Source organism: Bufo gargarizans, chromosome 5, assembly GCF_014858855.1.
Source record: "Bufo gargarizans isolate SCDJY-AF-19 chromosome 5, ASM1485885v1, whole genome shotgun sequence".
Classification (NCBI taxonomy): domain Eukaryota; kingdom Metazoa; phylum Chordata; class Amphibia; order Anura; family Bufonidae; genus Bufo; species Bufo gargarizans.
In genome coordinates, this window is record NC_058084.1 from 472,899,308 (window position 1) to 472,916,062 (window position 16,755).

The following is a 16,755-nucleotide window of genomic DNA, read 5'->3' on the forward strand; positions in this document are numbered from 1 at the left end:
TTACGTATAAATGGCGCAGCAGGTGACCTAGATAAACATGCCTATATATTAGACTGCCTGTTGATATTGAGTCTGATACACAGTATGTCTATGTATAACAGAAAAGATTAAGTGTAAATGGCGCAGCAGTTGAACTAGGTAAAGGCGCCTATATATTAGATTGCCTGTTGACGCCAAGTCTGATGGACAGTAAGTTTTTGTATAACAGAACAGATTAAGTATAAATGGCGCAGCTGGTGAACTAGATAAATGTGCACATTTTGATGCCATATTGAAAAACCCAACAGAATATCAAACCTAAATCAACCAAAATGTTTGTGACACATATCTTTCACGATAAATTATAAAGTTTTATCTTTTGACAAGAGACAGGTCACTACTGTCTACTTAGATGGCAATCTATTTTATCTAGAAGGTGCATGTTTGTGACCAGATTTGGAGCCTTGTATCCAAAAAACTGAGCTCTGAATGATATGAATCAGCACAGAATGTTCAACCTTAAAAAGATGTTAATTTATCTTTCAGAAGTAAAGGATTGTCAGGATGGAAGAAGATCAAATAGCCATAGTTGGCATAGGATGCAATTTTCCCGGAGGTGAGTGTTATAACCATGGTGCACATATAAATAAAGAAAACAAACTTCAGTTACTCTCTCACTTATCTTCACATACAAGATTTTCCATTAAAGGTGCTGTCCAATGAAAACTATTCTGCATTTTTCAAACCTTTGTAATTGTATGTAATTAAAAATGTAGTGCAGCCACAGAGTAATTCAATAAAATATATCTGTATAGCACCATCTACATTTTTTTTTTCTTATTTCTCTGTCGTTCTCCCTGTGGTGGAAGCACATGCTAAGTTCCGTCCTTCAACTGTCTCTTGAGCTATAATAGGGAGAGAGCTGCAGCAGAAAGGACATACCCTATGATGGCAGCAGAAAGGACATGCCCCTAACCTGCCAGCATGATGTACATCTAGCAGAACAACTGGTAAAAGTAATGTGGAGATCTCTGGATCCATGGGAGGTTGTTATAAAGAAGTTCTCATGTACTATATGATGTCTGATTTTCACTTTTTACATTAATTATTGGACAATTAACCTTAACAGTAGCATTATATGTGCCAAGTTTGGCACATTAATTAGTTTAAGGACACAAGACAGAACTTATTAAACATAGTTTAATATAACAAAAATGGCAGAATGCTTGAATAATAGAAAAATACACCAAATGACATATAGTACTATAATGCAGAACAATTTCTCAATAAACTAGAAGCTTAGGCATTTTGGTATCGTATCTGGTACCTGATAAATACAGAAACCAGGGAAAGTCCTCAGTTTACTTTATCCCCAAAGAAATGACCCCCAGCAACACTTATTTATACTTTCTAAATAGGGTTGAGCTAATTGCAGTTAACGAAGTGGACTTCGATTTAAATTTCAGGAAAATTTCGATTTCCTGCAATGCCATAGCCATCTTGCTTGAAGAACCAGCATGAAATCTTGTGTGCAATGACGTATGATGTCACCATGCCAGCCGACATGATGATGTAATCACGCGCCGCACGAGATTCCATGCTATATCTTACGTACAATGTTTACATTTTTTTTTATATATGATCAAACTCAAATATTGATCTCAGATGCCACAATGTTGGTGTATCACATTTTATGACTCTCCTTTAGGATGCTGTATTCACAATCTTTGTGGGCTCATCAGACATCCGATGGGCCTGCAAAGTAAAACAAGTCCAAAATGTGAGAAAAGCCAGCACTCCTTTACTTTAAAATGTAAAGTTTCATTGTAAATACTTGTTTTTACATATGTAACCTATTCTGAGACTGTTTTTATGGTGACACATTGTCCTTCATGTTAACAGTAAATTTGAGTTAATATTTTTTTTTCCTTTATTTATAAGAAAAATTCTAAATTTACCAAAAATTTTGAACAATTCACAATTTTCTAAATTTAAATTTCTCTACTTATTACCCTGATTCTGCAATTTACAGAAACACCTGTATATGTGGTCATAAGCTGCTCTATGGGCACATGGCAGTGGTCAAAAGGGAAGGAGCGCCATATGTTTTTTGGAGGGCAGATTTTGTTGAAATAGTTTTTGTGCACCATGCAGTATTTAAAGAGACCCTGAGCTACCAATACAGTGAAAACCCCCAAAAAGTGACCCCAGTTTAGAATCTACACCCCTACAGTCAGTCCTGGGTCTTTTTCCCAGGCCTGACTGTACAGAATAGAAGCAACCTGCCTAATGATTGAAAGTTGCAAGAATGCTGGGTTTCCTGACATTTTATAATAAAGGTGACATTCATGTTTTGTCATGTTTGTTTTATTCTATCTTGTTAATGTGGGGTACTACTGATTTTTTTAAAGATAAAATCACTTCAGAGAACTATACATTGCCGAGTAAAAGGGGTAACAATGTTTAGAACTTTTGACTTTCAGGCTCCATACAGTATCTAACCATCCACTACAGCTTCGAACATGAGACTACCATCATTTTATAGACAATTGTCTTGGCTATCTCATACATAAATTGGACCTGCAACTATTTAGCATATGATTAGTTATGCAGATTCTCGTCATGTAACTGCTACTGTTTTGCTCCTAAAATAAAACATTTTATTTTTAATTATTTTGGTAGTATTTTGTAAATCCACCTTTGGCTTTCAACACTGAATCCTTCTCGGCATGCTCTCAAATTCAAGCATGTCTCAACCCAAATCTGTTCTCAGGTCTCTTCTACACATAACCAACTTTGGTGCATACTCTCTTCTACACATAACCAACTTTGGTGCATACTGGTGAACTCACTTGGGTATGAATACAGCTTTTTCTTCAACTCTACCCACAATTGTTCAATAGGGTTGAGGTCTGGGAACTGTGGGGGCCAATCCAGCACCTCTACTTCATTTTCATTGAACCATTTCTTCATCAATCATGATGTATGCTTTGGGTCGTTGTCCTGCTGGAACACTATGTCGTCCATTTCATAGCCATAGAGTGTACAAAGTAACATCTTTTTATCTTAACTCTGCATGACACATTTCCAATCTGCTACTGTCCACTGTACTTTTTTGCAAACTGGAGCCGACGCTTTTTATGACGATAGTCAAGTCGAGGCTTCTTCACCTTTTTTTTTTTTTGGGCCACCATTCCAGACTTGTGTAATGCGTGTCTCTTGCAAAGACGTCTGTGATCTCACTAATATGAGCCACCTCCACTGCCGTGTTTATCGCACCAGAACTGATAGACCTTATGATGAGCTGACTTGTTGACTCAGATGTTTTGCCTGGATGTCCACCTCTTGGCTTTGGAATGGATGGACAGGCTTAATTTTATATTCAGCCAACTGTCATGGCATTCACATGATGCAATTTGGGAATTTTCTTAGCCCAGATACTGCTATCGATGAGCTGGATAATTCTGTTGTTCTTCATGACTGCTCATGGGTTCGAACCAGTCACCTTTTGCTTGGGAATCAACCTAATAACACACTGAGCTATTAGGGGAACGTGAAAACAGGTTGTAATTTGTATCATACAAGAAGAAAAAGATTGTTCCACCACCTGGAGCAAAACAGTAACAATGCAGTTACAAGACAAGATTCTGCATAACTAATCATATGCTAAATAGTTGTAAGTCCAATTTATGTATTAGATAGTCAAGATAATTGACTATAAAATGATGGTAGTCTTACGTTCGAAGCTGTAGTGGCTGGTGAGATATGGAGCCTGAAAGTCAAAATATCAAAACATTGTTACCCTTTTGATCGTCAGTGTAACTATAAATATAGGAATGGTATGAGTTTGTTTATTTTTGTGTAATATGCATACAAAAATGATCATTCAATAGGTGAAGGCATAGAACATTTCTGGAAAGTTATTTTTGACGGAAGAAATTGTACAACAGAAATACCAGAAGAAAGATTTGACCTGAAAAAATGGTACGATTCTGATCATACCAAACCAGGCAAAATGTACACCAGTCGGGCAGCATTTGTAGATGGGTAAGTAACTATGTTTCTTTCTGTTATATAATGAAAAAATAATCATTAAAACAGTACCTATAAAATTATTAGACTTCCACACATCGATTTCATGCCTGTTTGTGAGCAAGTGTAGATTCTCCTCAAAATGTGCGCCATTTCCTCCTATTCCAAATAATAAATGTAGCCTTGATTGTCTTCTTTGATGACCACAATTGCTATTCTCACAAATTTGACTGCCAAAATGTTGAATGCATCAATTTAGTTTTTTCTTTTGATAGACAGTTTTGATAAGTGAAATCCATTTGCTTACAATTATTAAGCAGTGTACACCATGTGTAGACATGGTGTACACTGCTTGATAATTGTAAGCAAATGGATTTCACTTATCAAAACCGTCTATCAAAAGAAAAAAAAAAAATTGCTGCACATAGCAACCAATCCAAGCTTAGCTGTCATTTTTAAAACTGCACTAGAAACGTGAAAACTGCACTATGATTAATTGATAGACAACAAGGATTGTTTTGAGGCTTAATGAATTTGTAAAAAAAATAAAAATAACTCTAATATACAAATCACAATGCATTTGGAAAGTCTTCAGACACTTTTGACATTTTATGTTGCAGCTTTGTGCTAAAATAAAAAAAAAATAGAAAAATCAAGTTTTTCTCAACTGCACTCAATACCTCATAATGATAATGTGAAAGCAGAATGTTAGAAGTCTTTGCCGATATATTACAAAGGAGAAACTAGAATCTTGCATTGGCATAAGTATTCAGACCCTTTACTCAGTACTTAGTTGAAACATCTTTGGTAGCAATTGCCACCTCCAGTCTTCTTGGGTATGATGCCACAGGATTTGTGGGTTTGTGCATTTTCTGCCATTCTTCTATGCAGCTCCTCCCAAGCTTTGTCAAGTTGCATGGGGACGGTTGGTGGACGGCCATTTTTAGGTTTCTTACTTTACTCCATAGTTGTTTTGGGGTTCAAGTTAAGGCTCTGGCTGAGCCACTCAAGAACATTCATAGAGTTGTCTGTAAGCCACTGGCTCGGCTGTGTACTTAGGGTCAATGTCTTGTTGGAAGGTGAACTTTCATCACAGTCTGAGGTCCACACCACTCTGGACCAGGTTTTCATTAAGAATATATCTGTACTTTTCGCTATTCAGATTTCCCTCAACTCTAAACAGTTTCCCTGTCCCAGCCACTGAAAAGCATGATGCTGCTACCAACGTGCTACCCTGCTAAATTGGGCCGGTGATGAACAGTGGTTGGTTTCTTCCAGACATCACTCTTGGAACTGAGGCAAAAAAGATCAATCTTGGTTTCATCAGAGCAGGGAATCTTGTTTCTCACAGTCTGAGAGTCATTTAGGTGCTTTTTGCAAGCAACTCCAGGCGGGCTTTAATTTAGCTTCTTTTCGGCCACTCTGCCTTAAAGCCCAGATTGGCAGAGTGTTGCAATGATGGTTGACCTTCTGGAAGTTTCTCCCATCTTTACACAGAATCTTTGAAGCTCAGTCAGTGAGTCATTGGGTTCTTAATCATCCCTCCTCCAAAATCTCTTCCCAACCAATTACTTCATTTGGTGGGGCGGACAGATCTAGGAAGGGTCCTGGTTGTTCCAAATGTCTCCCCCCCCCCCCCGCCCCCAGCCACAAGCTCTTTCCTTTATTCAATCATTCCATATTACCACACATATATACACTAATGCTTTATTGTACCTTCTCCTTTTGTTTCTTTTTTACCTACAGCCATCTGGCCACTCTTGTTGCTGACGCCCCCAAGGTAAACTTCCCTCTGTCCTACACACCTTCCCATGAAAAAACCTATTATACACTTCACTACACATCGCAACAATACACGCCACCATATAAGCACCACACTAGGGACACCATGATCTTCCTACATGCCATATATATTCATCTATTATAACAAAATTGTTCATCTAAGACACACTGGAGTACACAAATTTTATGCCAGCAGAATCTATTAGACATTACTAGGTCCATGAGTGGCCTTATACGCGTAATATGGAACACCTATTGACTCTCTTTGCTTTTAATTGATTGATTTATTGTAGTTTAAACTGACATTTGCATTTTATTCCTCTCTGTAAACTATAGTTCTCATTATTATTATTATTTTATATGTGTATAAATATACATCTTTTAGTGCATAATGTACGTACATACCTCTCTAACCTTCTATTGTATAATGCATGTTCATACCCACCTAATTATGTGGGAATACATTTGGCTCTGGCACTTTTGTTGTATACTTTTAAACTTGAGAAAGGAGTTATAAACTCCGAAACGCGTTGTCTACTGCACAATAAACAGCTATTACACCAAAAGTTCCCTAACTTTTGTGCGCCAAAGAAGTACCCTATTGTGTGCAAGCACATACAAACTTCCTCCACAGTCCCTAGGAGTTTTTGGGCAACTCCATCCAAAGGGACCAAACGGGTACTGGCAGCACCGACCCCCCCCCCCCCCTTCTCTCTGTGTATCTGCCCTTACGGACGTTGTGCTTTAACCCGCACAACACCAAAAGGTGAGCATACTCCATCCATTTCGCTAAACCACATTATCATTACCCACCACCCTATGAGCGCCAATCCCTTCTTTTTTTTTCTCTCACCTTAATTGCTGCCATTTTATGGAGGCCATTGTTCTGTTTTTTTGTACCCTTCTTCAGATCTGTGCCTCTACACAAGCCTGTCTCTGAGCACTACAGGCAGTTATTATTATTATTATTTATTATTAAAGCGCCATTCGTTCCATAGCACTGTACATATGATAAGCGGTGCACATACATAACACAGACAATTGCACTAATCATAAACAATATGAGTTACAAACTGGTACAGAAGGAGAGAGGGCCCTGCCCCTGAGGGCTTACAATCTACATGGTATGGGAGAAGGACACAGTAGGTGTGGGTTAAGTTGGTCATGACGGTATAGAGGCAGCAGGGTCACTGGTTGTAGGCTTGTCTGAAGAGGTGGGTTTTCAGGTTTCTTTTGAAGGATTCCACTGTAGGTGAGAGTCTGATATGTTGGGGTAGTGAGTTCCAGAGTATGGGGGATGCACGGGAGAAATCTTGGAGTCGATTGTGCGAAGAGGCGATAAGAGGAGAGGAGAGAAGGAGGTCTTGTGAGGATCGGAGAGTGCGTGTGGGGATGTATCGGGAAAGTAGCTCAGAGATGTAGGGAGGGGACAGGTTATGGACGGCCTTGTATGTGTTTGTTAGTACTTTGAAGTGGATTCGTTGGGCAATGGGGAGCCGAGTTGAGGATAGATTGGAGGGGTGCGAGAGTGCTAGATGGAAGGCCACAGAGGAGAATGTTGCAGTAGTCTAGGCGGGAGATAATGAGGGCATGTATGAGCATTTTCGCAGATTCAAAGTTAAGGAAAGCACGGATGCGGGAGATGTTTTTGAGTTGGAGGCGGCAGGTGGTGGAAAGGGCTTGGACGTGCGGTCGGAAGGAAAGGGCAGAATCTAAGGTCACTCCAAGGCAGCAGGCTTTGTTGACTGGGGATAATGTGCAGCCATTGATCGTGATAGATAGGTCTGTTGGGGGGGTTGAACAAGATGGGGGAAAGATTATGAATTCTGTCTTATCCATGTTAAGTTTAAGAAAGCGAGAGGCGAAGAAGGATGATATAGAAGATAGACATTGTGGGATTCTTGATAGTAAGGTGGTGATGTCTGGACCAGAGAGGTAGATTTGTGTGTCATCAGCATAGGAGTGATACTGGAAGCCATGGGACTCTATGAGCTGTCCCAGGCCAAAAGTGTAGATTGAGAAGAGCAAGGGTCCTAGGACAGAGCCTTGCGGGACACCAACAGAGAGGGCATGAGATGAGGAGGTGGTGCGGGAGTGGGAGGCGCTAAACGTCCGGTCTGTGAGGTATGATGTGATCCAGGAGAGAGCCAGGTCAGTGATGCCAAGAGATGAGAGAGTTTGCAACAGAAGGGAGTGGTCAACAGTGTTGAAGGCAGAGGACAGGTCAAGGAGAAGGAGGACAGAGTATTGTTTCTTTGTTTTGGCTGTCAGTAGGTCATTGGTGACTTTGGTAAGGGCAGTCTCGGTCGAGTGGTGGGTTCGGAAGCCAGATTGTAGGCGGTCAAAGAGGGAGCAGGAGGAGAGGTGGGAGGACAGTTCTGAATAGACATGTTGTTCAAGTAGCTTTGAGGCATACGGAAGAAGTGATATGGGGCGATAACTGGACAAGGAAGATGGGTCAAGTGAAGGCTTTTTGAGGATGGTAGCATGTTTAAAAGCAGAGGGGAAGACACCAGAGTTTAGTGATAGATTGAAGAGATGAGTTAGGGCTGGGATAAACACTGCGGTGAGGTTAGGGATGAGGTGGGATGGGATCGGGTCAAGTGCACAGGTGGTGAGATGTGATCTGGAGAGTAGAGTGGAGAGTTTTTCTTCTGTAATGGTGGAGAAGCGGGTTTTGGGGGGGAGAGGACCGAGCAGTTGTGTAGAGGGTCTGTGGGGACTGTGTATTAAAGCTTTCTCTGATGTGGACTATCTTTTGTTTGAAATATTTGGAAAAGTCCTCAGCTGAGAAGAGAGGAGAGGGTGGGGGCGCTGGGGGGCGGAGAAGGGAGTTAAAAGTGCTAAAAAGTTGTTTAGGGCTGTGTAACAAGGAAGATCTGAGAGATGAGAAGTAGGCCTGTTTTGCATCAGCGAGTGAGGATTTGAATATGAGAAGGGATTGCTTGTATGCAGTGAAATGATCTTTAGAAGGGGATTTTTTCCATCGCCGCTCAGCAGTCCTGGAAGCTTGTCTGAGTTTCTTGGTCAGGTTGGTGTGCCAGGGTTGTCTGTTGATTTTCCGGATTTTGTTATGTGTGAGGGGGGCAACAGTGTCCAGAGCTGTACTTATTGTGGTGTTATATAGGGTGGTAGCAGCTTCTGGGTCTTGGAGGCAACAGATGGTAGAGAGTGGAAGAAGAGAGTCAGAAAGCAAGTGAAAGTCGAGATGTTTAAGGCTCCTGTGGGGGTGTGCTGGTGTGTGGACCGGGGGGCTACAGAAGAGACCAGTGAAGAGAAGGTGAGTAGGTTGTGGTCGGATAGGGGGAGAGGCGAGTTAGAAAGGTTAGATAGGGAGCAAAAGCGGGTAAAGATCAGATCCAGAGTGTGACCATCTCTGTGGGTGGGAGCTGAAGACCACTGTGATAGGCCGAAGGAGGAAGAGAGCGACAGGAGTCTAGAGGTGGCCGAGTGGCAGGTGTCAATAGGGATGTTGAAGTCACCCATGATGATAGTGGGGATGTCGGCAGAAAGAAAGTGTAGTAGCCAGGTGTTGAAGTGGTCAAGAAATATGGTGGCTGGGCCTGGAGGGAGGTAAATGACTGCTACTTGAAGGTAGGAGGGAGAGTAGATGCGAACAGAGTGTACTTTAAATGAGGTGAGCGTAATGGAGGGTGGCAGTGGAGTTGGGCTGTAGGAGCAGGTGTCTGATAGGAGAAGACCAACTCTGCCACCATGTTTGCAGCCGGGGCGGGGGGTGTGAGTGAATTGAAATCCACTATAAGAGAGTGCAGCAGGGGAGGAGGTGTCTGAGGGTGTCAGCCATGTTTCTGTGAGACCCAGAAAGGAAAGGTTTTGAGAGATGAACAGTTCATGAATGTACGACAGTTTGTTACGGACAGAGCATGCATTCCATAATGCTCCTGCAAGAGGAACCAAAGGGGCAGGGGTCAGAGGAATGGTAATTAGGTTTAAGGGGTTGCAGAATTTTGCAGAAGGAGATTTGTAGTGGGACATGGAAGTGATAGTGGGGATTTGCTGAGGGGGTCCTGGATTTGGAGAGATATCACCAGCAGTAAGGAGAAGCAGAGAAAGTGTTAATAGATGAGAATAGGAGAGGGCATGAGGTGTGTGTGTTTGGGAAGGAAGTGTTTTATGTTTGCAAACAGGTTTGTGCAAGCGGTCAGATGAGAAGGTAAGATGGAAGAAGAGCTGAATAGTGCCTTGCTGGGTGAATGGATGTGGGGGTATTTTAGGAGGTTGTGGAAAAGTAGGAGGAGTAAGAGGAAAAATTTAAACATTGTTAGCATTGACTATGTCTGAAATTACCTGTGGTCCCCTTCTTGTCCAATTCTGGTATAATTCAGTCTGTGCACTTAAAGAGTTGCACTTGAGAGATGTTGCATGTGGAAAGACCAAGACAGTTACTTTTATTCAACCAGTAAGTAATTTTTTGACGGGAAATGACATAGGTGTCTCCCAAAAGATAATAAGACGATGTACAAGAGGCATTATTGTGTGAATTTTTTTTTTCTCAGCATTTTTTTATATACAAAATGTTCCGCATTGTGGAAAATCTCAGAGGACGTGGTCAGAAGCCAAAAGTGACACCTGTGCTGGCCAGAAGGATAGTTAGAGTGGTGAAAAAGAATCCAAAGATCACCACCAAGGCCATCCTGGTGAATCTGGGCTCTGCTGGTGGCAATGTCTAAAGGCAGACAATCCAACAGACACTGCAGACCAAGGAGGACGCCACTTTTCCAGATAAAGCACACTAAAGCTCGCTTGGCCTTTGCAAAAGCTCAGCTGGACAAAGAAGACTTCTGGTCTTCTGTGTTATGGTCAGATGAAACAAACATTTTATTGTTTGGTTACAATGATGTTTCCTTCATTTGGCTTAAAAAAGGAGAAGCCTTCAACCCAAAGAACACCATCCCCACTGTCAAACATGGTGGTAGGAACCTAATGCTTTGGGGGTGTTTTTCAGCCAATGGACCAGGGAACCTAAATCACAGTAAACAGCACCATGAATAAACAGCAATACATTACGATTCTCAACAACAACATCAGGCAGTCTGCAGAGAAACTTGGCCTTGGGCACCAGTGGACATTTCAGCATGTCAATGACCCAAAAACACACAGCAAAAGTGGTGAAGAAATGGTTAGCAGACAACAACATTAACGTTTAGGAGTGGCCCAGCCAGAGTCCAGACTTGAATCCAATTGAGAATCTGTGGAGGGAGCTAAAGATCAGGGTGATGGCAAGAAGACCCTCCAACCTGAAAGATTTGGAGCTCATTGCTAAAGATGAATGGGCAAAAATAACTGTGGAGACCTGCAAAAAGCTGGTCTGCAACTATAGGAAGCGTTTGATTGCTGTAATAGCCAATAAAGGCTTTTCTATTGATTATTGAGAGGGGTATGAATAATTTTGGACTGGACACTTTTTGCTCAAATGTAAATAAAAGCTGAGAATTTTTTTTTCCACAACAATGCCTCTTGTACATTGTCTAATTATCTTTTGGGAGACACCTATGTGATTTCCCATCAAAAAATTACTTGCTGGTTGAATAAAAGTAACTTTAAGTCAAAATTTGCCTGGGGTATGAATAATTATGGGCAGCACTGTATATAGGTGGAGGAAGGCTTGGATTCGTTGCACAGGTGACATGTGCAAAACCCTTACATCACAGGAAGTGATGCATGCCAGCCCTTACTGAGGTGCTACAGGAAACAGGCTAGAAGGCATGCTGTGTCCAGGGAAGAAAGAAAACTGTGGAACACATTCCAGAAGGTACTACATCTGCAGGCACAAAGTTCAGGACCAGAGCAGTGCATGGAGAGACACCAGCAGCAGATCACGACTGCTGCCTGGCCTGTAATGTTGCTGGATGCGGGCAATGATGGAGGCGGCCAGGGAGGGCAATGCTCGCCTGAGCATCAAGCCTAGGACCGCAGTAGTGAGTAAGCGAACCCTGTCGATCCGCAACTGCTGTTAGACACCTTATATAGACAGGGGTATATCCTTCCAAATCATGCCCAATCAACTGAATTTACTGCAGATAGACTCCAATCAAGGTCCAGAAACATCTGAAAGATGATCAAGAGAAATGTGAGGTCAACAGAGCTACATTTTAAGTATCATTGCAAAGAATCTCAGTTCTTATGTCCATGCAAAATTGAAGTGAAGATTGATGGGGGGAAAACCTGTAAACTCTATGGAAGACATTTATGAAAACTAGTGCCCTAATATTTTGGTATGAAAATGTTGCAACTAATTTTGCAACATTTTTGCCTCTGCTCCACTTTCTATTTTGGAGTTCAGAAGGGAGTGTGGTTTCAGTGTAGATCACTTTTAAGCTACATTTATCATTAGAGAAAGCAGTCATCACCCAGACCACCGCTAGTGTGCCCACAATATGCTACCGGCCTTCTGAAACCTATCTGTGTAGTCTTAAACTAAGGCAACCCTTAGGTGTTCACCAAAGCCTGCGACAAGGGAGGATGGACTTGGCTGCTAAGGACCCAGATAACTGTTTACTCATGCAGGCACACTAGTAGCAGATCTCTTAGGAAAACCAGTTAAGTAAAAGAAGCATCAGCAGACAGGGTCAGAAGACCAGGAGAGATAAACACAATGATTTCAGCAAACAAAAGAAAATCCTGTTTCTAAGAGAGTCAATTTGAGCTGAATCAGCGGTAAAAGATAATCCAAAAACAAGCGCAGGACAAAACCAGAAGGCAATAATAATGACAAAGTATAGAGCCTAGACAAACAAAATACCAGGCACTGATGATTGGGAACAGCTGATTTAAATACCCTGACTTGCTCTATGATTGGACACAGAGACTGAACTATGATTGGCTTTGTTTCCAGCCATACTGACAATTCCAACAGCTGAGGCTTGTCTGGTTGGTGTAGCAACCCTCCCAGATTGACTCTGCACAGCAATTCAAGAAAAGCTCCCGACATTTATTATATGCCATTTGTATAATGCTTGCACAAATGCTTCATGTCCACTGTGGCTGGCACTGCAGAGGAACGGCTATGCTGGGTTCTCCAATAGATTATAGTCAATCTCTGGGTTTCTACTGTAGTAGAGGAACACCCTGTGATCAGTTTATTCTCAGGAACCAAAGTGGGCATTACCTTTAGGGTGATGTAATGCCCAGATTATTGTGCCAGTTTTTGATTCAATTTCTTTGAGCCAATGTTAGAAGTGGATCCAGCAGGAAGAAGTATAAGTATATCCTTTAAATTTCTCATTCCCTTCCAACCTACTTCTGAACATGGCTCAAAATTGCCAAAAAAAGCTTTCTAAAACATTACGCTTAGTACGGTGTTGTGTAGTGAATTCACTCCCAAGAAGAAAGCTATAGTACTTGGACAGTTAGCAAAACTATAGAAAAGGCCACATAGGATTATGATATTTACTATTTTCAAAGACTCTGCTCAGATCTACAGTGCAAGCATTAAAATGTAGTCATCTAGGTGGGTGGATGGTCATCTTAAACCCTTAACACACATATTGTACATATATGGTATTAGCTGCAGGGGATGTATGGGGCAGACTCAGGAGCTGAGCCTGCACCTTAAAAATCAGGATCCTGCTATATAATACAACAGACAACTGGCTGCATCGACCAGGATCAGAGATAACTCTGAACCTGGTAATTTAATCCTTCAGAAGCTGCGGTTAATAGAGACTGCACTTCTGAGCAGTTCAACAAAAGGCTTTGTCCTCCAATCACAGCCCATGCAGCAACATTTCTGGGTTTCAATCAGTTACTATGAAAGCATTGGGCATTGCCAAGACTCCCAGGAATATTATAGTAAGCTACCTGCAAAGCTGTACCAGTGGGAGGCCATCACATAAGTCCTATAAAAATCCCATAGAAGAGCACATGTACAAGTCCCCTAAGTGGACTACAAAATATAGTAAAAAAGTTTTTGAAATAATAAAAAATACAAAAATATTAAAACTTCAGCCCCCTATTTCACAACTTTAGTAACATGGTTTACAAGGCCTAAAAAACACATCTGTCCATCCAGTTTGGCCTGTTAAACTGCAAGTTGATCAAGAGGAAGACAAAAAAAAAACTGTGAGGTAAAAGCTAATTTTCCCCACTTAAGGGGTAAAAAATTCCTTACTGACTCCAATCAGGCAATCAGAATAACTCCCTGAATCAGCGACACATATCTAGTAACTATAGCCTGTAATATTATCAGAAATACAGCCAGGCCCCTCTTGAACTCTTTTAGTGAACTCACCATCACCAACTCCTCAGGCACAGAGTTCGATAGTCTCACTGCTCTTACCGTAAAGAATCCTCTTCTATGTTTGTGTACAAACCTTCTTTCCTCCAGACGCAGAGGATGTCCCCTCGTCACAGTCACAGTCCTGGGAATAAATAGATGATGGGAGAGATCTCTGTACTGACCCCTGATATATTTATATACAGTATATTTATTATATATCCCCTCCATCATCTTTTTTCTAAAGTGAATAACCCTAATTTTGATCATCCTTCAGGGTACTGTAGCCCCCCCCCATTCCAGTTATTACTTTATTTGCCCTCCTTTGAACCCTCTCCAGCTCTGCTATGTCTGACTTGTTCACAGGAGCCCAGAACTGTACACAGTACTCCATGTGTGGTCTGACTAGTGATTTGCAAAGTGGTAGGACTATGTTCTCATAACTGGCGTCTATGCCCTTTTTGATGCAACCCATTATCTTATTGGCCTTGGCAGCAGCTGCCTGACACTGGTTTCTACAGCTTAGTTTGCTGTTCATTAAAATTCGTAGGTCCTTTTCCATGTCAGTGTTACCCAGTGTTTTACCATTTAGTATGAACGGGTGACTTGCATTATTCCTTTCCATGTGCATAACCTTACATTTGTTAGCGGTAAACCTCATCTGCCACTTATCTGCCCAAGCCTCCAATATATCCAGATCCCTCTGTAGCAGTATACTGTCCTCTTCCGTGTTAATTACTTTACACAGTTTAGTATCATCTGCAAAAATGTATATTTTACTGTGCAAGCCTTGTACACGATTATTAATAAATATATTGAAGAGAATAGGGCCAAATACTGACCCCTGAGGAACTCCACTAGTGACAGTGACCCAATCTGAGTGTGTACCATTAATCACCACCCACTTTTTTCTATCACTGAGCCAGTTACTTACTCACATACAGACATTTTCTTCCAGTACAAGCATTCTCATTTTATATACTAACCTTTCATGTGGTACAGTGTCAAATGCTTTGGAGAAGTCCATATATACGACATCCATAGATTCGCAGCTGTCAAGTCTTGAACTTACCTCCTCATAGAAACTGATTAAACTAATTTAATGACATGACCGATCCCTCATGAAGCCATGCTGATATGGTGTTATTTGCTTATTTTCATTTAGGTACTCCAAGATACCATCTCTTAGAAAACCTTCAAACAGTTTACCCACGTTAAACTTACCAGTCTATCGTTTCCGGGCTCTGTTTTTGGACCCTTTTTGAATATTGGCACCACATTTGCTATGCGCTAATCCTGTGGAACACTCCCTGTCATTATAGAGTCCTTAAATATCAGAAATAAGGGTGTGGCTATGACATTTCTTAATTCTCTTAGGATACGGGGGTGTATGCCATTTGGTCCTGGCGATTTGTCTATTTTAATCTTTTTAAGACACCGCTGTACTTCTTCCTGGGTCAGACAGGGCACTTTTAATAGGGAATTAAATTTTACAGTCTGCATTTCATCTGACAGTTTATTTTCCTCAGTAAATACAATGTAGAATTTTTTTTTTAACAGCTTTGCTTTCTCCTCATCGCTCTCTGCAACTCCCCCCATTACTCTGTAGAGTGCCGACACCTTCAGAGATATACTTTTTACTATTTATATAATTGAAGAACATTTTAGGGTTAGTTTTGCTCTCTTTTTGTCATGTATTGCTTTCTTTACAGTTCTAGTTATCCACATTGTTTTTTTTCTTGTTCCTTAAGCTTTTATTCCCATTTGGTATGTACCACTCACAATTAGATTTTAGGATGCTTTTAAAAATATCCCATTTTGTGGCAGTATTTTTTATTTTTGAGGACAGTTAGTTAGGCCTATGGCCTCTCTTAGTTTTTGCTTTTTTGAAGTTTGGTATTTTTTTTCCTCCCTGAAGAAACAGTCTTTTGAATGACAATTGGAAGGTTATTACTTTATGATCACTATTTCCCAGGTGTCCCCCAACCTGCACATTTGTTGTTCTGTCAGGTCTATTGGTTAATACTAAGTCCAGTATAGCAGTCCCTCTAGTCGGGTCCTGAACCAGTGAGGAAAGGCAATTGCCTTTGGTTATTGCCAAGAACCTGTTTTCTTTATGAGATATACAGGCTTCAGTTTCCCAGTCTATATCTGGGTAGTTGAAGTACCCCATAATAACTACCTCATTATGATCTGCGGCCTCGTCTATCTCGTTTAGTAGCAAATTGTTTGTGGACTCTGGTATATTAGCTGGTTTATAATAAACTCCTATTAGTATTTTATTATTGTTTTTGCCTCCATGTATTTCTACCCACAGTGACTCCACATTATCATGTCCCTCACTTCTATCTTCTCAGACTGTGGGCTTTAGACAGTACTTTACATAAAGGCAGACCCCTCTTTTGCAATCCTTTCTAAACAGAATGTAACCCTGTATATTAACTGCCCAGTCATAGCTATCATCCAGCCATGTCTCAGTTTTTCCCACTATGTCATAGTCCCCCTCACACATCACTACTTCCAATTCACCAGTGTTATTAGTCAGGCTTTTGACATTAGTATACATACAATTAAGAGGTTTATGTATATTTTTTACTCTACATCTTTCCTTCTGAACTGTTCTAATTCCTCCTTCCATTCCTCCCCCAGTCACATTACCTTGCCCCCGGTCTCTATCTGCACTATCTTCCCATCCTATAACGCAATTACCCTCCCCCCAGTCCCTA

At 41.1% G+C, this 16,755-nt stretch overlaps 1 protein-coding gene across 3 annotated transcripts in view; it reads left to right on the forward strand.

Moving 5' to 3' along the window:
• Nucleotides 1-522: 522 nt before the first annotated feature.
• The window catches only part of LOC122938661 (mycocerosic acid synthase-like polyketide synthase), a 45,998-nt gene continuing 29,765 nt past the window's right edge, over nt 523-16,755 (forward strand). Inside the window, exons 1-2 of one of the 3 annotated variants that reach the window (XM_044294347.1) lie at nt 523-595; nt 3,873-4,026. In XM_044294347.1, coding sequence (XP_044150282.1) covers nt 544-595; nt 3,873-4,026 — 206 coding nt within the window. In that variant the 5' untranslated portion in view covers nt 523-543. Of the gene's footprint in view, nt 596-903; nt 1,026-3,872; nt 4,027-16,755 lie in introns of those variants that run through there. The other 2 variants (XM_044294349.1, XM_044294348.1) reach the window with 2 other exon arrangements.